The sequence below is a fragment of the Jaculus jaculus genome, chromosome 2, assembly GCF_020740685.1.
Source record: "Jaculus jaculus isolate mJacJac1 chromosome 2, mJacJac1.mat.Y.cur, whole genome shotgun sequence".
In the NCBI taxonomy this organism is placed as follows: domain Eukaryota; kingdom Metazoa; phylum Chordata; class Mammalia; order Rodentia; family Dipodidae; genus Jaculus; species Jaculus jaculus.
In genome coordinates, this window is record NC_059103.1 from 44,908,708 (window position 1) to 44,930,741 (window position 22,034).

General features: G+C 44.1%; 1 protein-coding gene across 1 annotated transcript in view; it reads right to left on the bottom strand.

The window, feature by feature from the left end:
• Positions 1-4,471: 4,471 nt before the first annotated feature.
• Positions 4,472-22,034, bottom strand: part of Slc14a1 (solute carrier family 14 member 1 (Kidd blood group)) — a 38,607-nt gene continuing 21,044 nt past the window's right edge. Inside the window, exons 5-9 of the mRNA XM_045143798.1 lie at positions 20,200-20,392; positions 16,923-17,070; positions 16,589-16,723; positions 7,953-8,002; positions 4,472-6,588 (exon numbers count right to left, since the gene is read on the bottom strand). Of these exons, the coding sequence (XP_044999733.1) occupies positions 6,415-6,588; positions 7,953-8,002; positions 16,589-16,723; positions 16,923-17,070; positions 20,200-20,392 (700 nt within the window). The 3' untranslated portion in view covers positions 4,472-6,414. The remainder of the gene's footprint in view (positions 6,589-7,952; positions 8,003-16,588; positions 16,724-16,922; positions 17,071-20,199; positions 20,393-22,034) is intronic.

The window sequence follows — 22,034 nt, forward strand, 5'->3', positions numbered from 1 at the left end:
AAAACAAACAAACAAACAAAAAAGAATCAGAAATCTGACTATGGGGCAGTATGTTTTGCCACTAAGAAGCAAGCATACCCAGGGGGTCGAGTACTTGTGGATACAGAATCAGATAAAGTACATTTGCTGCTTCATCTAAGTGGCTCAACTTACTAACCCTTGAGACCCAGTGTACCTAGATAACACATAGGGTCTTCCGTGTGGTCCAAAGTTCCCAAATTAAAAGGCAGCTTCTCATACTTCAGCCATCCTATAAGGCTGATTGACTGATAGAACTCCTGTGACTGTGGAGAGATGGGATGCTGCAGATTCAGAGCCAACTTACCGTGCGCTGCATTTAGCCCCTTAGGAGTCATTTATTGCCCGCCTCTTTGTGTAACCTAACATCCTTGTGATTAGCAAGTGATTAGGTGAAACCTTTTTAGAATGTTCTGACAAACCACCAGCTTCTACCAACCCAAAGGCCGAGAATGCCATCAGGGAGCATCTGAAGCCTACAGCAGAGAGTTCCTACTGTGCTATAATACACTTGCCTGATGTTTTCACCCATGTATTTGAAAAGTCTCTTGGTTTATGACCTTTTTTTTTTTTTTTTTTTTTTTTTGTTTTTGGTTCTGTAACTAAAGAAGCTTCATGAAATTGTTAACATGTTGGGAACATGGAATTTGGGGTAGCCTAAATCTGTGTTCCAAGTCATGATCACTCATATTTGGCTCCAGAAAGAGCTCATTCCTTTTGAGCTGAGGACTGTGCATTTTGCAACAATGCTTGAAACCTGTTCCTGTCCCAACAAAATAGTATGGAAGACCTCTGCCTGTTTCCCTCTGTCTTATAAGCTTCAATGTCAACCTTTTACCCCACCAGATGAACACAAGCTTGCTTAGCTATATTAGCACTTGTCATATTAATGCTAGATGATGTGCTTAGCTCATTTATGGAAGAAATTTTACCTCTTAGGTGATTTTCTCTCATATACTGTATTTATTTTATAGTTTAAGGGCTATAAGAACAGACTATACTTATATTTCTTTACTCTTTTCTCTCTTTTTCTTTTTCTTTCTTTCTGAGATAGGATCTTATTTTGTAGCTCAGGCTGGCCTCAAATATACTATAGTTTTACTTTCTTACCCTCCTGAATGTTGGGATTATGCACATCAACCACCATGACTGGCTTTTCTTTTGTTAAAGTTTATTATTTGATATATTCATTTATTAAGCCTTGAGTTCCTTCAGAACCTACCTCACTGATTGTCTTAATAACAGAAGTTTAAAACCTTGAAACTTCAAACCTTTTGGATGGGATGAAGGGTAGGAGTTGTCAGCACAGGCTCAAGGAGATGAAACTCCAAAGACAAAATCCTTGGAGTGAACTCACTGAGTGGGGTGAGGGGGAGGCTGAAAACTTTCCCATACATAAAAACTTGTTCTATATTTACTAACTACAAAAATATTCCTAGCCGGGCGTGGTGGCACATGCCTTTAATTCCAGCACTTAGGAGGCCGAGGTAGGTGGATCGCCATGAGTTCGAGGCCAGCCTGAGACTACATAGTGAATTCCAGGTCAGCCTGGACTAGAGCAAGACCGTACCTCGAAAAACAAAAAAATAAACAAACAAACAAACAAACAAAAAATTCCTAAAGGCTTGTTAGAAGCCCCCTTGTAAATTCATGATCTCCTGGGTACTAACTTTTCATGCTTATTTCAAGTCTTACGGGTATCTTAGACTATACCAGAGTACCAGGAAATGGGTAACTGATAAAGAAATATTTTACTCAGTTATGGAGGCTGGGAAGTGCAATAATCAAAACTGTTATCCCATGACAGAAGGAGGGAGAGAGGAGGAAGAGGAATACAGAGAGAGAGAGAGAAAGAGAGAAATATCCTTTTTCAGGAATATACTGTGATAACCAATCTTCTGATATAATAAAGACATTAGTCCGTTTGAAGGTAGAATTCTTGAATCTTCACAACTGAATCACCTCCTAAATGTCCCACCCACCTCTCAACTCCATTGTGTTGTGGACTAAGTTTCTAACATGCAGTTTGGAGGACACACTCAAGCCATACCGGGTAACGTGCTTGTGGCAGGGGGTATCTGTAGCTCATAAAGATTTATAGCATCCGACACCTCAAGATGTTTGGTCTTTTCTCTCTCAGATGAAAGGGAGCATTCCATGACCAGATCACACTGGTAAATATTTTCCCCAGAGTGCTCATCCTAGGGCTGGCCTTGATGGGAGGTACCTTGGACATACGGCGTTTAGGATATTGACCTCACAGGGTTAGGAGCTCATCATGGACAAGTATAACTGTCCTCAGTAATTCAAACTCTTTCCTAACTTGGGAGATGAGTAGTTGAGCAGATGTCCCAAGGCCTGGGCCTACCAATCTGAAACACAACAGGGCTTTCTCAGCTACTCATGTGGCATTGTGACTAAGTATAGGAAAAGATTTCAAATGGTGACTCTAAATTCACCAAGGTGCTGAGAAGAAAGGACAGTGGAGTGCTCAGCACTAAGTGAGACAGCTCTATCACACTGTCCAACGCTCAGGGTCCATTACGGAAGAGGTGGCAGAAAGAATTTAAGAGCCAAAGGAAGGGGAAGACTGCTGACAATACTGACTTCCAGACATAAAGTGGTTTTGATATTCATGATCTCACCATGGCTGACACTGCCTACACAAGATTTGCATAACAGGAGAAAAATATGATATTAAAATAGAACAGCAACTTGCTGGGAAGCAGAAGGGATTCAGTGGAGGGAGGATTTGGGAGGTGATAAGGAGGGAGAGTTATGGGAGGGGACTATGATTATGGTATATTGTCTATATGTATGGAAGTTGTCAATAAAAACGTTTACAAACAAAGAATAAAGATTCTGTTACTTGTGTTGACCAAAGCCTGGGTTTAGGTTTTCCCAACAAGCTAGGCTTGGCCACTCATCACCAACACACAGATTAGAGGAACAGACAAAAAGGTCCACTGGGATCCTGACATGAGGGTTAGATTGAAAAAGAAGTCAAGAGGTATGCACAACCAAGGAGTCTCCGTCACGGGGTGGTCTCAGCCCCGTTCTGTCCTGCCACATTGTGTGACATCTTCTTCTGAAAGACAATCTACCACTCTGGCTGACACCAGGGCTTCAGCCCTTCCCTCTGTCTTGCATGAGATTCCTGGATACACTTTAGTTCTTTGGGGGTCTATTGTTTCATTAGCCTGATAGCCGAAGGGAGGAGTATAAGTATTTCTCTTTATAATATATTTTCTCTCTTGTCATACATGGGACTGTTCATATCCACAATAACTATAAAAGACATTAAACTGAGCCATAAGTATAATTTATTCTTATGTTTACATAGTAATTTATTACATAGATGATACAAAAAAATACAAATGATTCCTAAAATTTTCACTTAATTTTAGGATAATACTTAGTAACAAAAATAGCTTGAGGGTGGAGTTAGAGGGTATATATACATATCAGTGGTAAAGCACTTGCCTGCCATGTGTAAGATCCTGAGTTCAATCCTTACCACCGTAAAACAAGCAAAAAAGAAAAACACAATGGCTTAAGGGCATTAGTATTAAATGGCACATGAGGCTTTAGATGTTCATATTCGCAGGTGTGTTTGAGAAGGTACTGCCATTAGCTTGGGGCTGTTTGTGAAGACAAGCTTGGCTGCACTTCAGAGACTAAAGTGCATTCCCCTAAGGTCCGGGTTCTTTACTCCTGGGGTCTTTGTTTATGCTTTCCTTTTTGTTTTTCCCAATCTCATTTTGCAATTTTCATCACAGGAAGATTTCTCAAATATTGAAAATTCAGATTTTCCATGGGAATACCCATGAATCGCAGACAGTTTGAAAATCCTTAGGATCCAGAGGCTTTGATCATAATGGTTTTAAATTTGGACAGCTTTCACTTGTTTTCCTGAGAAAAAGGAGAAGTGAACTTCTCCCTAAAGGATGCATAGGTTTGCTTAGCGCTGTACTCCCATCTGTCCACTCAGTAAGTTGTATATTGGTCATTAAGCTTTCCTTTTTTTTTTTCTTTTTTTTTTTTTAGAGGTAGGGTCTCACTCTAGCCCAGGCTGACCTGGAATTCACTATGTAGTCTCAGGGTGGCCTTGACTCTTGGCAATCCTCCTACCTCTGCCTTCTGAGTGCTGGGATTAAAGGTGTGCACCACCTTTCCTTTCCTTTCCTTTCCTTTCCTTTCCTTTCCTTTCCTTTCCTTTCCTTTCCTCTCCTCTCCTCTCCTCTCCTCTCCTCTCCTCTCCTCTCCTCTCCTCTCCTCTCCTCTCCTCTCCTCTCCTCTCCTCTCCTCTCCTCTCCTCTCCTCTCCTCTCCTCTCCCTCCCCTCTCCTTCCCTCTCCTCTCTCTCCTCTCTCTCCTCTCCTCTCTCTTCTCCCCTCCCCTCCCTTCCCTTCCCCTCCCCTCCCTTCCCCCCTTTTCTCTCCTCTTTTCTCCTTTCCTTTGTTTTTGACAAGGCCTTACTAGGTAGCCCATGTTGGCCTTGAACTTGTGGTCTTCTGACTTCAGTCTCTTGAGTAATAGGATTATAAGCATGGGCTACAAGAAAAAAAAATCTATGGGGTTTAAAATTTTTACTTTTCCAATCTTCAAAATACTGAGCTGAAAGGGACTGAGGTTGCCAGTTATAAGTGGAACATTCTACTCTTCTCAGCATGTTTGGTCTTAGATTTTTCATAGAACTCACTTTAAAAAATTTTTTTTATTTATTATTTTGAGAGAGTGAGAGAGAGAAAGAGGCGGGGAAGGGAGGGAAGAGAATGGCACACCAGGGCCTCTAGCCGCTGCAAATGAACTCCAGATGCACGTGCCACCTTGTACATCTGGCTTATGTGGGTGCTGGGGAACTGAACCTGGGTCCTTTGGCTTTGCAGGCAAGTGCCTTTGCTACTAAACTATCTCTCCAGCTCAGAAATCACAAATTTTCAATAAGAAAATAGAATACTGAAGATTTCCTTATCTGTATGGCTTTCTAGTGGTTCAAATTCCATTGATTTTTGACAGAGAATATTGTTAGTGTGAAAAAAATTTTTTTAAAGAAGTTCAACAACTGGTTGAAAAGACAACTATAAGCAATGTGACTTTAACTTCTTGTGTTTATAAGATGCCATCAGATTTATTTAAACATGTGGCTTTAAAGGGCTCTTAAGGCTGATGAAGTTTCTCTGTATTTATGACTTTAAAAAAAATCAACATAATCCTATTACTTGGGAAGCTGAGGCAGGAGGATGGTGACTTCTAGACCAGCATGGGCTATATAGCAAGACCCTGTCTCCAAATAATAATAAGTTAAAATTTAAAAATAAAATGAAAATATAATTAGAATTAAAGCAAAAATAACTATGCCAAGTATTTCATGCACATATAAACTTTCCTTACTGTTTAGGAACAGGTTAGCTATGAAATCATTGAATCTTTTCTCATAAGGAAAAAATAAGCTCTTGCTAACATTTATAATTTCCAAAGTTTTGACCAACACAATCCCGACGCTCTATCAGCTTGAGAAAACCTGTCTCCCCTAAGAGAATCACACACACACACACACACACACACACTCTCTCTCTCTCTCTTTCTCTTTCTCTCTCTCTCTCTCCTGATGCTGTATCAGCTTGAGAAAACCTATCTCCTCTAAGAGAATCTCTCTCTCTCTCTCTCTCTCTCTCTCTCTCTCTCTCTCTCTCTCTCTCCCTACTGGAGAGCTGGGGCCAGCCCTGTGAGCAGCCTGTCCCATTATAATGTTTGGCACAGTTGCCATGTATAACCTGCATTGATTCTAAAAGGCCAAACTGCTTATTCTGGCCTGATTTTTGTGACTGTGAATTGCATAAGGCTTAGTTGGTTTACAGAACTTATTTTTTTTGTTTTTGTTTTTGGAGGTAGGGTCTCACTCTCTCACTCTAGCCCAGGCTGACCTGGAATTCACTATGGAGACTCAGGGTGGCCTCAGATTCACAGCGATCCTCCTACCTCTGCCTTCCGAGTGCTGGGATTAAAGGTGTGCGCCACCACAACTGACCCAGAACTAAATATTTAACACTGCCAAGTAAGCATTTAAAGTAACAATATATGTCAATAATTCTTCCATGTTCATTTTTCCTTTCTTTGGAGCACTTTGACTCATAAATACATTACCACCTCAGTGGTACCCTTCATTGAAGTTTAAAATTCCATGCCAGAGGGAATATCATCTGGATGTGGCTCTCATATGTTTGAAGATATTTCTGGAGTAAGAAAAAAAATACATAGTGAACAATAGAACAGATTGCTGGCAATTTGTCTGACAGTTGTTCCCTGTAACAAGCAACAGTTGTTGGGTCACTGGAAGTAGACTGGAGCTGCAGTGAGAAATGACTAATGACCATGGCTGTGGGTGGGGTTGCTTTCACAGAGGGCTTTCGGCCATCCTTCTCTTGTTCTGTAGGTAGAAGATGCGGTTCTCTTCGGGGTAAGTGACTTTACTGAGGGGCATCCTGTAGATGTTGGAGTTTTTTGTGGTCAACAAGAGGAACAGTAGTGTAGCAAGGCAGAAGGGCCAAGTACAAGATGGCAATCGGACCTGGGGGAAGAAGAGACAAGCCACTTATTTCTTTGAGATGATATGTAAAAATGAGTCTGTACAGAATACCACTATGAACTTTCACCCCAGGGGGACACTTCAGTGGGGTCACATCTGGATACTGCTTATGCCATTGGAGTCTGGGTTTAAGAGCTTAGAGCAATTAGCAATTGAAATGGTTTCATTGATCCTTTTGGTGATTGGTTATGTTTCTGTTTTCTATGTTTTCCTGCTTTCTCATACATTCACACTTCCTACACAAGATATGTTAGAATAATTTTTATCACATAGGATGACATAGAAAAACTTGCTTCTATCCCCTGACCACTCATCACATCCACAAAGCCTTCTCTGATTAGTTGATCTCACAGTGACTTTGACTTCCATCCACCTCAGGTGTTGGATTCTACTTATCTTATTTCTTCCCATTTTTTTCTTCCAAAACTTTTCATTTCATTGAGGGCAGGTCTTTCTTTCATGCTGCCCATGTCCACTCACACATTTCTGAGTGTACCCCGTTGGTTAGTTCTAGTCTGTGCGTGGTCCCTATGGGTGTGATGGAGGATGGGGTATCCAAACCTAACTGTACATCAGATTAATCTGGGGGAATTAAAAGTAAAACAGGCCAGGTATGATGTTGCATGCCTTTCATCAGAGCACTCGGAAGGCAGAGGTAGGAGGATCACCGTGAGTTTGAGGTCACCCTGAGACTACATAGTGAATTCCAGGTCAGCCTGGACTAGAGTGAAATCCTACCTTACAAAATAAAAACAAACAAACAAACAAACAAAAAATAATAAAAAATAAATAAAGCACAGTTATGCCAGCATCATACAAGATCCACTCTATAAAGGAGTGCGGGATAGGTTGGAGAAAAGGCTTAGCAGTTAAAGCATTTGCTTGCAAAGCAAAGGATCCTGGTTAGATTCCCCAGGACACATGTAAGCCAGATGCACAACTGGGCGCATGCATGTGGAGTTTGTTTGCAGTGGCTGGATGCCTTGGCATGCCCATTCTTTCTCTCTCTCAAATAAATAAGTAAATAAATAATTTTTTTAAAAAAGAAGTAAGGGTTGGAGCCTGGGGATCTCTGCTTTTTAAGACCTCTCTAGCTTACTTTATTTTAAACCAAGCACTCCGATGTCTATAACAAGCTTGGTGATTATAGTCTCCTGTTTACTGTGATGTTAGAGGGTAGGAGGGCCTGCAGAGCCCAGCAGATGAGGGAGTAATGCTGGTCATGGTCTTGGACCTTGTCAGTGTGTGCTGCCCAGGTAGGCTTTGATTGGGGGAGGGTGGGATGGACCAAAAGTTGATAGCTGAAGAGTCATGCTGATGACAAAATGAGACTGAAGCAAACTCACCACAGCCATTAGGTGTGCCATGGAGGCTCCGAGGTAGGCTGTGAACAGGGCTGCAGAAAGGAAGAAAGAATAATGATGGGTGGTTGTACTCTTTGTCATGGGAGAGGCTCCTGTGAGTCTCTGGGATGCACACTCTTGCATTCCACCAGCTAGCCCAGCACCCCAATTACAAATACATGCCTAGGGTCACAAGCTCTGGGTTCACACCCTGCCCCATCACTACACAGCTTATTCTAAGTTCCATCTCCTCACCTGTACAATAGAATAATAGGACTTTCTCATAGGCTGGCATTCAACTTGAAAGGAAGTAATGTGTGGCACACAGTACTGAGTAAGTACTCAGGAAGAATGGTGTTATGATATAATTTTGTCATTGTTATGGCTAATACTAAGGGAGAACCTTTCTGTGGCAAATAAACTGCACTGTTTTTATCTAAGCATAATTACACATAAATGAAATTTTTGGATGTTTTAGGAATTAGCCTGGTTTCTATAAAAATCTCACTGAATCTAGGATTCTCATATTGATCGTTTTAATTCATAGGTACAAGAACTAACTTATGGGCTGGGGATATTGTTCAGTGGTTAAAGGCACTTGCTTACAAAACCTGCTGGCCTGGGGTTGTTTCCCCATTACCCAGATGCACAAAGTAGCAGACACATGTGGAGTTCATTTATAGCAGCAAGAGGTCCTGGTATGCCCATACACACACACACACACACACACACACACACACACACACACACACACACTTTCTCCCAAAATAAATAAATAAAAATTTAAAAAGCATTAAGGCATACCGAAAAAAATGAGGTAACAGCTCAAAGAATAGCAGAAACTGAACATACTCTAAGATTCTGCCTCATTTTTTTCAAGTACTGTAAGGTGGACATACAGGTTAATTAATAAACATCCAATTTTTTAATTTACTTTGAGTAAGAATATTATGCAAATTTTGAGTGTGGCTTTCCATGTAAAACAAGAACACAGAGCTTAACTAGCTAATCATCAACTCCTCAGTTTGGGTTGAAGAGAAGACCCAGAGAGACCATGACATCTGTCCCTCAGTTTCCCAGGTCAAACTGAGGAATTGCTTTTCTGCAATGGCCACATAATGGCCACAGAGCCACTGAGGCCACTGTTATCACATCACATCACATCACATCACATCACATCACATCACATCACATCACATCACATCACATCACATCACACCACACCACACCACATACATCCCATCCCATCCCATCCCATCCCATCCCATCCCACCCCATCCCACCCCACCCCACCCCACCCCACCCCACCCCACCCCACCACACCACACCACACCACACCACACCACATCACATCACATCACATCACATCACACCACACCACACCACATACATCCCATCCCATCCCATCCCATCCCATCCCACCCCATCCCACCCCACCCCACCCCACCCCACCCCACCCCACCCCACCCCACCACACCACACCACACCACACCACACCACACCACACCACACCACATCACATCACATCACATCACATCACATCACATCACATCACATCACACCACACAAACCCTGTCAATCATCTTGGGGCTTGGGGAAATGGCAGAAATGGTGGCAGGGAGCTTGTGATCTTCATTCATTTAATAGTAAAGACTTGTCCATTTGTCAATATTTTATCCTTTTTTTTCCTGCTGTTTCTTAAACATTGTGATGAATTGTTTAATATCTGAAGGAGAAGGTTAGTCTTTGGAAGACTTTTGTATTTCTTAAATAATAAGCAAATGAACTCCTTGGGCCCCATTATGTCATCTGGAACTGGAAGAGTTGCTTTAGAGGGCGGCAGGGGATGAATGTCCACCCCAAAGAGCAGCCTTTTGACAAGGGTCCTGGAATAGCACTCTGAACAGAAGGATACCCATGGCTTGATGGGAAGGATTTCCCTCCTTGTGTTCATGGATTTCATTCACTTTCAATATTTAACTCACTCAACCAACATGAATTCCCTGGCCCTTTACCAAGGAGCCATTGCCCCCTACCCTGCTCTCTTGAATACCAGCCCTGTACTTCCTGTGGGCACACTGGATCTTACTTCTTCTTATTTCTTTTAAATGCCCAACATATTTCTAAGACATTCTTCAAGTGCTCTGTTTTGGAGTGATCTCCAGGTATGCGCTGCTTTTATCTCCACAGTAAGAGTGTCAGATTGGTAAACGGCAGGCTGCCCATCCACTAAGACTTGCCGCAGGACCGGAAATGGCTTATGAGGGAGGGGGGACTGCTTCTGCATGCCAGTCAGTGTGCAATTCCTTAACAGCATTAGAAACTCAATTTTAGCTCTTATTAAAGGACAATGCTCCTTCCAACGGACTGCCACTGTAAGTCCTATTGACAAGAGGTGCAAAATGTGTTTATAGCTTGCATGGATAAGATCGCAGGTCAGATTATGGTAAAGAGGCAGGGAAGACAGCTCTGCCAGTTACTGTTAGAGTTTCCTGAGTCCTCTTTCTGATAAAGGCATGTGGAATAAATAAAAGAACAGCTCTGTTATTTATTTACCTTGGCCGACAAAGTTGGCCTTTTGTTTGAAAGCAATAGGTCAATGCGGGCAAGCTGAAACTTGCTGTGGCTTTTTACATGGAAGACTTGCTCTGCCAGAGGGGCCGGAGGACTGTCTTGGCTATTCATGTGCGGGAGTACAAATCTGAAAGGACCCACTGGGGCAAGATCGTCATTCTTACACTCTGTTGGTAGCAGGGGGAACTGATGGGGCCCTTTTGGGAATGAACCTGACATACATGGAAATCAAATCTCTTCGAGCAATCAGTTAGGCTTCCAGGACTCTATGTTACAGAAAAACTTGTATACAATACAGAAAGATATTTGAACTAAAATGGAATCAGAGTTTGAAACACGAAGTCATGTAACTGCTCCTAGCAAGAGGGTGGGTGCTTCCATATTAAATATCTGTCAAGATATTATGGGCAGAACCTCAAACAGGCCACTGGTCCACTGACTGCTCAGCCATACCAGGACAGAGGCCAGCTCAGCCTTGGCTTCCGTGTCCTGCTCAAGCTGCTGGAATCTCCTGGGGAAGAAGCCTGTGGGCATCCAGGGAAAGAAAGAACCAGATGGAATAACCTATCATGAGTGAAACTCAATTAATAAACCAGGAGCAAAGAACACAGGAGACCACGTGGTTAGTGCCATGGGTACAGCCAAGGACTGAGTGGACTGGTCAGCTAAACCAGAAGTGGGAAATATGACAAAGTGAATAGATATGAAAAAAAAAAAAACTCAAGGTAGAAGAATCACCTAAAGAAATAAAATAAATAACTAGAGGGGAAAGAGTAGAAAAATTTAAAATTGGTAATATTCCAGAATTTCAGAAAGATAGGAGGCTCATACTGAAAGGACTTGAATGACTAATATCATAGGAAATGGGCAAAACCCACATCTAGACAGACATCCGAGACCAAATACATCACATATGCAAGGAGAAGATTCTGAGTCCACAGAGACATTGAAATCGCCTTTAATAAGAATTAGATTCTTTTCAAGTGTCTTCATAAGAAGATAATGGGGTAGCCTTTGAAGATAATTTCCAAAGTATTATGCTAGAAAAAAAAAATAAGTCTAGTGTTTCTGTTCCATCTAGCTAAACTAAAATTTAAATAAGAGTAAAATCCAGATGTTCTTGGGGTTGGGGAGATGGCACAGTGGTTAAAAGTGCTGGCTTGCAAAGCCTGCAGGTCTACGTTTCACTCTCTAGTACCCATGTAAGTCCAGATGCACAACCCGGCACAGGTACATGGAGTTCATTTGCAGTGGCAAGAGACTCTGGTGGGCCCCATATGCTGTCTTGCAAATCAATATATAAATAAAAGTATTGAGCTGTGGGGAGCAAGGTGAGGACGCAAAGTATTAAAGATTACTTTCCTGAATAAGGAAGCATAAAAATGCATATCCTGAAATTTAAAATAAAAATGTGATGTAAGATCACTATGGTTTCAGTTAGAGGGTAGGCCATCCCTTTGGAGGTAAAAGCATATTATTCATATTTGGGGATAAGGGAATTGATAAACTTAAGAAATGGAGAGGGAATAATAAGATTCATTCTTAGTAACTTATGCAAAGCCACCAGAAAAATAGTTCCAAACCCTTAAATAGTGCAAACAAGTGCTGACACTCTTTATGTTTTCGGTGATTCATGTTCACACTAACTTGATCCTCACAACACTTCTATAGCTAAGGCAGCTACTATAACCCCCAAGGCTTTTTTTCTTTCAAGGTAGGGTCTCATTCTAGCTCAGGCTGCCCTGGAAATTCACTATGTAGCCTCAGGGTGGCCTTGAACGTGTGGTGATCCTTTTACCTCTGCCTCCCGAGTCCTGGGATTAAAGGCGTGCACCATCACGCTCAGTTCACCCCCAGCTTTTAAGGGTCTTGTATTCTATCAACTGAGCTAGCTGGGCAGTCATAACTCCCATTTGTTTTTGAGGTAGGGTCTTACTCTGGTCCAGGCTGACCTTGGATTCACTATGTAGTCTCAGGGTGGCCTTGAACTCATGATGATCCTCCTACCTCTGCCTCCCGAGTGCTGGGATTAAAGGCGTGAGCCACCATGCCCAATTCCCTTTTTTTTTGAGACATGGTCTCACTATAGTCTCTTGAGATCCTACCTCCAAAACCCAAAAATAAATAAATAAATAAATCCCTGATGGGGTTTACATCCTAATCCCCAGAATCTGTGAAATGATACCTCATATGGCAAAAGAATTTCACCATGGTGATTAAAGTTTTGAGACAGGGAGGTTATCAAGGATCATGTGAACGGACCCAGTGCAAAAAGTTTAAAAGTTATACTCCAGGGACGGAGTGCTTTTCACCGTCTACTTTCTACTGACTGAACGTTTGCACAGCAAGATGATCTTACTACTATAATGAAGAAAATAACGAAGACATTCCCACTTTGGGGAAGGACCTGCGAGCCTTTGGCTCCATGCATCTCAGCAGCCTTCCAAAGCCAAATCCCCATCTTCTGTGACTGAAACAGTCTTGCTTGACCATCAAGCACTCACTCAGGCTGTCCCCATGCAGAGATGTTCCACCTTCCCCACCACACAGGACTTCAGAAAAGCTGCCCTCTCCAGGCAGCACTGCTGGGTCTTGTAACTGTGCTTCGCCCACCTGAGCCTGTGCTGTGGAGCTCTCCGAGTTCTGCTGCCCACCTTGCACAGGCCCCCTCAGGCGCCCTCCTTCACTCCCCTGACCTCTGCATCCCACTCTAACGCTCTCTGTGCTGAGGAACCGCACGGAAACTGAAGCTTCCAACCTCCCGACCCTGCCATCGCCATCTTAGTTATGAGTAGTTAAATACGTGTACTGTAGTTGCAGCTGCTGCCTAAACAGACAAAGTCTACACCCCCAAATAAAGGTTTAAACCCATCTCAGAATAAAGTTGGAACACGAGTCCAGCTGGCCACTGAATGTGGCCATCCCCCTGCCTGCTCTGCCCTGAGCCCAGGGACAAATACGGAGTATAACAAGTTCTGACAGAGCTCTCAGCAGTTGGCTGAGTACCTGCAAAGAAAGTGACACAAGTGACATCTAAATGGCAACACACAGTAACCTGAGTTCTGCTGGCCTCACTGCAGCATAAATCAAAACTAAGTGCTGGAGGGGGGCTGGAGAGATGGCTTAGGGGTTAAGGTGCTTGCCTGTGAAGTCTTAAGAACCCAGGTTTGATTCTCCAGGACCCACGTAAGACAGATGTACAAGATGGCACATGCATCTGGAGTTTGGTTTCAGTGGCTAGAGGTTCTAATGTGCCTATTTTCTATCTACCTCTTTCTCTTTCCCTCTCAAATAAATAACATGCACACACACACACACACGTATATAGGCCTTCCACACCCTTTGTCCCATCTTACCTCCTGCCAGCATAGAGATGGCACTCTAAGTTCTGCCTGACACACGGTCCACCACTTTGACAACTGGCTACAAAGCTGGGATTGAATAATTTGGCAATAACTTCACACACATATTTCCATCAGATAAGGAATAATTTCTCTACATTTTACTGTCCCCTTGCTTTGGCCCTTGGGACTGCTACTTCCTCAACTCTATAACATTATTTTTCTTAAAAAACACTTTTTTTTTTTTTTTTTTTGAGGTAGGGTCTCACTCTGGCCCAGGCTGACCTGGTATTCACCGTGTAGTTTCAGACTGGCCTCGAACTCACAGTGCTTCTCCTACCTTGACCTCCCTCAAAGGCGTACACCACTACACCTGGCTAGAACATTATCTTAAATGCTTTCACATGCCTGGAACTGGAGATGCCAGAGCCTGGGTGGATTGGCTACTCTTCATAATCAGCGTGGGGCATCCATCAGCTTTTCTCTTCCAAATCTCCTGAGGTCCCTTTGACTTTCAAGGGCTGTAGTGAGAGGCTAATGCTACCTTAGGGAAGTTGCATTCGCCCAGCGTAGCCAAAGTAGCTGTGGAGGGTTGCTGGCAAATACGGCTTCTAGTTTTGAGTTACACCAGCTGAGAGAGTGCCTCCGTTAACCTCCACAACAGTAAAGCAATGAGGATAGACTGGAGGTCACCAGGATCTGCCCTAGCTCTGCAGGTAGGGTCTGGCTGGACTATGAAGGATGGAAAGTATTAACAAATCTGCTTTCAACATGTGGCTCCTAGGCTAGACAACAGCAGCCCATGCAAATTCCTCCCTGCACCTTAAACACTGAATCAGAAACTAAGCATATGACCCAGCAACCTTTGTTTCCACAAGTATTTCAGTTTTCAAGTTTGAGAACAGCAGGATTAATGTCGTTCTCAAAAGGCCACGTGAAACCCTACCCAGTTCATCAAACAACATGGCTCAGTATTTAACTCAAGCTATTTCCTTTTAGCTTTTTGGGTCCCAAAAAAGCATGAATCTTCTTCTCTTTTTCAGATGGGAACTGGACTTGAGGATGTTGGGCTCTGAAAGGCCCAGGCGTGAGGCCTAGTGGGAGGGACTTCCTGAGCCTAGCTAAAGGCTGGCGACTTGTCTCTGGCCACCTATGACTCAGCAAGACACCTAATGGCTTCTGGCCTGCTACTTCTGTGTGGTAATTGTAATTACCATTTCAATAGTTAAAGTTTACTATTGGCCCTTACCTCTTCCCTCACCCCCAAGTCCCCGCCTTCGTCCCCAACATGATACAGGCAACTGCTCAGAGTAATAAAGCGAGTTGTTTCTGCGAGTTCCTGCATCGAAAAGACTCCTGACTCAGTGTGGCTTTTCTCAGGTGGCCAGGAGAGGTCTGGGTCGTCTGACGCTCATCATCCTTCTCAACCCCTAGGGAGGAACCAGCAGGCCTGGTCCTTCCCTTGGCACTACCTCCCTGACCGGGAAGGAGCCCCGCAGAGGAGATAAGCATCCCAGCACACTCCACCCCAGCCCTAGGTGAAACCACAGAGGAATTGGGAAAATGAGCAAGAATGCTGCTCTCTCAGTTAAGCTGATATCAGCACAGGGGTGATGGAGAAAGATGCTGAGGACACCCAACACCTGCCAAGCCAGGCATCTAGGTGCTTCTGAGTGCCCACCACTGAAGTAGACTTAAAATGCTCCCAGCATGGCTCAGGGAATTTTGCAAAAGAGGGGGGCAGAAAGATTGTTAGAGACACATGTTGGGACATTTTGCACAGAGACATTGCCTCTCCCTCATAACTGACTGCTGCCAACATAATGCCTGACCCACAGTCCCCATGGGGTTGACCTGCATCCCCAACAAGGAAGGCCTCTTCAGAAAAAAGAGGCAGGGAGGAGGGAAAGGATGGTACCAACACGTGATGTTTACATACAAAATATGTCCATATCTAATAATAATAAAAAGAAATTTAAGAAAAGCCTGAGTAACATAGGACAAATCATATGTCTATTCCCCCAAACATACATAGTATAGAATGGTTACCAGGACAAGACAGGCTTCCATCTTCATAACCAGTGAGGTAAGAAAAGATGATTCTAATGCTCTCACAGAAAGGACGTGATTCGCCCTGTTCACACAGTTAACTAGCAAGTAGACTCACATTAGAATTCCAGCTCTAATTTCTCAACAACTCTATTTTTTGAAAATATTTAATTTATTTATTACTTGAGAAAGAGACAGAGAGAGAGAGAGAGAGAGAGAGAGAGAAAGAGAGAGGCAGATAGAGAGAGAATGGGTGTGTCAGGGCCTCCAGACACTGCAAATGAACTCCAGATGCATGTGCCACTTTCTGCATCTGGCTTTATGTGGGTACTGGGGAATTGAACCTGGGTCCTTTGGCTTTGCTAGCAAGCGCCTTAATCTCTAAGTCATAAGTCATTTCTCCAGCCCTCAATAGGTCCATTTTATTTATTTTATTTTTCTTTTGATTTTTTTTGAGGTAGGGTCTCGCTCTAGCCCAGGCTGACCTGGAACTCACTGTGTAGCGTCAGGCTGGCCTTGAACTCACAGCCATCCTTCTACTCTGCCTCCTGAGTTCTGGGATTAAAGGCATGTGCCACCACACCTGGCTTTATTATTTTTTTAACTGCTTGTCCTTGATTTTGACCCCATCCTCATGAGCAATCTTCTCTCGACCCCCATGTATGGGGTACTTACCACAGGCCAGAGCCAAGAGGTGGGCCTGCCAGGTGAGCGCTACAAACATTCCTCCAATAGCAATGCAGGCCAGAGAACTGTTGAAACCCCAGAGTCCTACGTAGATGTCCTTAAATGGAGCTGCAAGACTGAGTCCTGTTAGATAAGACAGGAGCGGTCAGAGCTTTGGACAAAGGGCAGGATGGTCTGGAAGAAGTTGTGAAGTGAGGGGAAATGTCTCGAGAATGCTCCTCGGTCAGAGAAACCTTAGGACAGGGCCGAAGGCCACAAGATGCCCGCGATCAGGCATGGCACAGAGCAGGTGCTCATACCTGGGGATGAGTCTTGTGCTTACCCGCTGCTACTCCCAGCAACGATCCAATGGCCGCGTGCAGGCACATGAGCGGGGAAGAAAGCAGGATGGCACACAGGAAAATGCCCCCTGTCCATGGGTTATCACAGCCGTATATCTGACCGACCCCCACTGGTAAGGACTTCAGTAGCTGCAAAGGAAAGTATAGTAAGGTGGCCACTCAACCAACAGGACAGAGACCCACGGGACACCTGCAAACCTACACAGTGCAATTCTAGGCGTAGCAAACTTTATTGTCCAAAATCAGCGACGCTATTATTTTTGTTGGACGTGTGTGCACGCACAGGGTACGTGAAATGTGTGGTACATACATGCCTCATGTGCACGTGTGCAGAGCCCTGAGAAGACTATCTAATGTCCTTCTCTTATTACCCATCTGCAGATTTCTTTCCTTCAGATGGGGTCTGTTTCTCATCGCAGAGCTGCTGTTGTCAACGAGGCCCAGCAGCCCTCTGGCTTTCTCCCTTGTCCCTCCCACAAACTGAGGTTACAGACGTGTGGTCATGCCCAGCTTTTTACATGGATTCTGCAGGGGGTCCAACTCAGCAGTGTCTGGTCTGAGAGGCCTGCATGCTTAAGTGGCAAGTGATCTTAACTGCTGAGTCACCTCTCCATCCCAACAAGTTAAAAAGAAAAAAGAAAAAAAAATATATATATATATTTGAGAGAGAGAGAGAGAGAGAGAGAGAGAGAGATACAATGGGCATGATAGGGCCTCTAGTCAATACAAACCAACTCCAGATGCATGCGTGTGCATTTGGCTCACATGGGTTCTGGGGAATTAAACCTTGGTCTTTAGGCTTCACGGGCAAGTACCTTAACTGCTAAGCCATCTCTCCAGCTTCCAACAAGTTTTTTTAAAAACAATATATTTTTAAAATTTTATTTATTTATTTATTTATTTATTTGAGAGTGACAGACAGAGAGAGAAAGAGGCAGAGAGAGAGAGAATGGGCACGCCAGGGCCTCTAGCCACTGCAAACGAACTCCAGATGCTTGTGCCTCCTTGTGCATCTGGCTAACGTGGGTCCTGGAGAATTGAGCCTCAACCTGGGGTCCTTATGCTTCACAGGCAAGCGCTTAACCGCTAAGCCATATCTCCAGCCCTAAAACAATATTTTTATTCATTTGCAAGCAGAGATAGAGAGAAGAGAGACAGAGAGAATGGGCACATCAGGACCTCCAGCTGCTGCAAATGAACTCCAGATGCATGCACCACTTTGTGCATGTGGGTTTACATGGGTACTGGGGAATCAAACTGAGGTCATTAGTGCCTTAACCAGTGAATCATCTCTTCAGCCCTACTTTTTTTTTTTTTTTTTTTTAAGTACAGAGAATTAATACAGAACTCTCAGCTGTCTTCCAGCATTATTCCTGGAGGTACACCAGCCCACGTGCATGCTGAGCAAGGTATGAATAACCAGATCTCCTGTATTCACTGGCTCGGCCACTGGAAGCTCTTACTGTGGGATCACTGCTCATGGCTATGAAGGCCTGCTGTGCCTTCCCCTGAGGACAACAGCTGGGATCTCAGACTGCTGTTCCCCAGTGCTGATCATTAACCAGTGCTTCTCCTATTATAGAAACACGACCAGTGGGAGGTGAGGAGACATGTAATGGGAGTGCCTACGATGACAAGCTAATATGTACTAACAGTCTGCCCCTGAAATTGTTTAAGTGTATGAAATTGTCAAATGAAAATGAAGATGAATAAGAAAGTACTATGACTAGTATATAATACTAGGACCATTAACCCTAAGCTGGATTATTTTATCCATAACTTAGAAGCAATTATAGACCACGTCATGAATAAGGGCCATATCTGCATTTCTACTATTAAGTGGAACTTGTATTAATGTGACTGAAATATCACCAGCCTATTCCAGTTATCAACATCTGCTGATTGGATTCAAAATACAAAAATACATTGCCAATGTCACAATTCTACTTTCTGGCTGTCATAACTGAGCTGCCCAGTACAGTAGGTATTAGTCACCCATGGCTACTGCACATCTGAAATGTGGCTAGTAAAGTTTTAGGTGAATTTACATTTACGTCTAAATAACTACACGAGGCCAATGACTACCTCATGTGATAATGCAGTCCGAGACTGACTTATCATCCAATGTTACTTTCATGAGTAGTTGCTTTTCCTTCTGAGCTTGTTCCGCGTGCTGCCATTAACTTTCTTCACTGAATCTAAAGCAAAGCCTGTGGGAGCTCCCCATGCCCCAAACCCTTTGTTTGAGTCACTCAGCAGAGAGAACACAAACGGTGCTCCTAACCTGACAATGGACAAGCCAGTCTTTGCACCTTAAGAAAGGGTACAGTTTCTCTGGCTGTCTTCTGATTTCAAGTATCCTCTTGTTCTCAGTGATCAAGAAGCCTGAAGCAAGGAGCTGAGGATATAATTCAGTGGAAGAACATCTGCCTGGCATGCCCAAGGCCCTAGGTTCAATCCCCAGTCCAAGTACCTGGGTTTAGTTGCCACATCAGAAACCTTAAGCAGGTTTACTATATGGACACCAGTAGGAGCCACTGGGATTTGGTTTTGAAGACGCAGGCTTTTGACAGCGTGTGCTACCTCTGTGCCCACCAGTGGTAAGCATCCTGGAATGCAGTGGTTCTCAAGCTCTGGGCCACAGCACGACTTGGGAGAGCTTTTGTGACGACAGGTTCAGGTATTATGATTTAGAGGGTCTAAGATAGAGCCTGGCTCTGAATTTAAACTCCTCAGGTTCTTGTACGTACCAAATCTGGAGAACCCCAAACTACTGAACGTATTCTAGAACAGAGGCTTGGTCATAAGCCCATCAAGTAAGCATCCGGGTCTTCTGAGTGGAAGAAGTGGGTTATGAGAGCGCCCAGGGCTGACCCCCATCACAGCCAGCCAAACAAGAGCTGAGGTCTGAAGCGTCTGATTGCCCGTGAACTAGGAACTAGGACAGATTATCAGGGGGAAAAGGAGAAGGCCGTAACTTTGTTGTGTTTTGTTTTTCAGTGCTGGGGATAAAACCCAGGACCCTGCACATGCCAGGCAAGCACACTTCCAGCAAGTCACAGTGCAACTGAAGAATTAACTTTGAACAAGTAGTCACTAAAAAAAAAAAAAAATCCCTTAGATTGGAAAGCTCTGGAGTAGAACAAATGTTTCAATGACAAGAGGGTGGTGGGAAGGCCACTGAAAGGGGAAATATCTGGAAGCTCCTGAGGGCCAAGGCAGTCAGGAGGTGGGTATGTGAAAGATGGTGAATCTTACCTCCAGGGCGTTGAGGTCAGGCCAGGTGATATTTGGAACGGAGGTCACTGGTGTGAACAGTTTACTTGGGAAGAAGTTATTGTAATGTCCAGTGGCTGAAAGGTACATGGACAAGGCCATGTTGAAAGGGAGAGTGAAGACGGGGAGGTCCCACTTGCCCAGCACGGAGCTCAACGCACTTGAGAAAATCGGGCTATAAAGGAACAGAGCAGAAGAGTGAGCATTAGTGACAAGGAGCCGGTTGAGCAACTGGATCTCTCTGTTGCTGGGGTGTGTGGGTGGCTGGGGGAGGGGGTCTGCTTCATGTGCTAACGAAGCATTACCTTGGCAAACCTTCCTCAGAGAGAGAAACCTGGAGTCAATCTGGTCACCGAGACAAGAATTCCAGAATACAGTTTAAAAAAATCAACTCTCGGGCTGGAGAGATGGCTTAGCGGTTAAGCGCTTGCCTGTGAAGCCTAAGGACCCCGGTTCGAGGCTCGGTTCCCCAGGTCCCACGTTAGCCAGATGCACAAGGGGGTGCACGCGTCTGGAGTTCGTTTGCAGAGGCTGGAGGCCCTGGCGCGCCCATTCTCTCTCTCTCCCTCTATCTGTCTTTCTCTCTGTGTCTGTCACTCTCAAATAAATAAATTAAAAAAATTAAAAAGAAATCAACTCTCACCTTACTTGATGTTTGAAAATAGAAGCCCTGGGGTTTCTTAGAGCTATACTCAAGGTTTTAAACACATGTTTGAATTATTTGAAAAAGTAAAACATTGCGGCCTACATAGTTAGTGCCCCATGTTCTATTCCTTGATCATGTGGCCCTTCCTCCCCACCAGAGGAAATCACAATCCTGAATTTGGTCTGTGTCACTCCACATGCCTCCTGTATACATACCTATTTTGGAGAAGAGAAGCAGCTAGTGAAAGAAGGACATGGGTTGTCTAGGTTGGAAGAGATGGATCTTTCAGCCAGAGGGCAGAGTTTATATCGTCGAACTCTTGGTGAACTTGTAACTTTAAGCATACCACATTCCACCTTTCCTGGTCTGTAAATATAGGGTTGATTTACAGGGTACCTAGGCCTCTTGTTGACCCAGTGATGCATCATTTTAAGAAAAGGGCCTATTTCCTGGGCTGTGGAAGTGTGGGGCATCCTCTGGCCATGGCTCCTGCCCTGGAGAGGTCTTCAGAGCGGGTCCCAAGCTGCCTCCTGGGGAAGCTGGCGCTGCTGGCAGGACCTCTACATCTGTGAGAGAAGCTGGGGAGGGGACCCTCCGCAGACACTGTCCACAGCTGAGCAAGTGAGCCCTCCCTGCCTCTATTGTATTTGTGCGTGCATTAGCATTTTATATCTTAAGTATGAAGTAAATGAAAATGTTTGCTTCTAGAAAAAGGGCTTAATGATGTCAATGCAGATACTAATTTGAATGATTCGGGTTTTATGGGAAAAAAAAAAAAAACGGACTGATTTTAGCGGGGACGTGGGGGCTGAGGATGTGGCTCATTGGTAGCTCGCTTGCCTAGTAAGCTCAGATCTTGCATTTGATCTCCAGCATTGCAAGGACAAAACCTCATCAAACTAAACCAGACCAAACCAAATGATACTTGTTTGAAGGAGACCTGAGAAGGTGGGTCAGGAGAGTTCAGGTGGGCACCGTAGTTCTCCGAGTGAGCTTACTGGAAATGCAGCTTCTCAGGCCCCAGCCCGACAGCCTGAACAGACACTCTGGGGAAGGGAAGCGGGGAAGGAGTCTTCCGTGTTCTCGTAAGTCCTGAAGTGAGGCTCACTGTGCCCAAGTGTGGGAACCACTGATGTGGGAATGGGTGACAACTTTGGCTATAGTTCAGAAG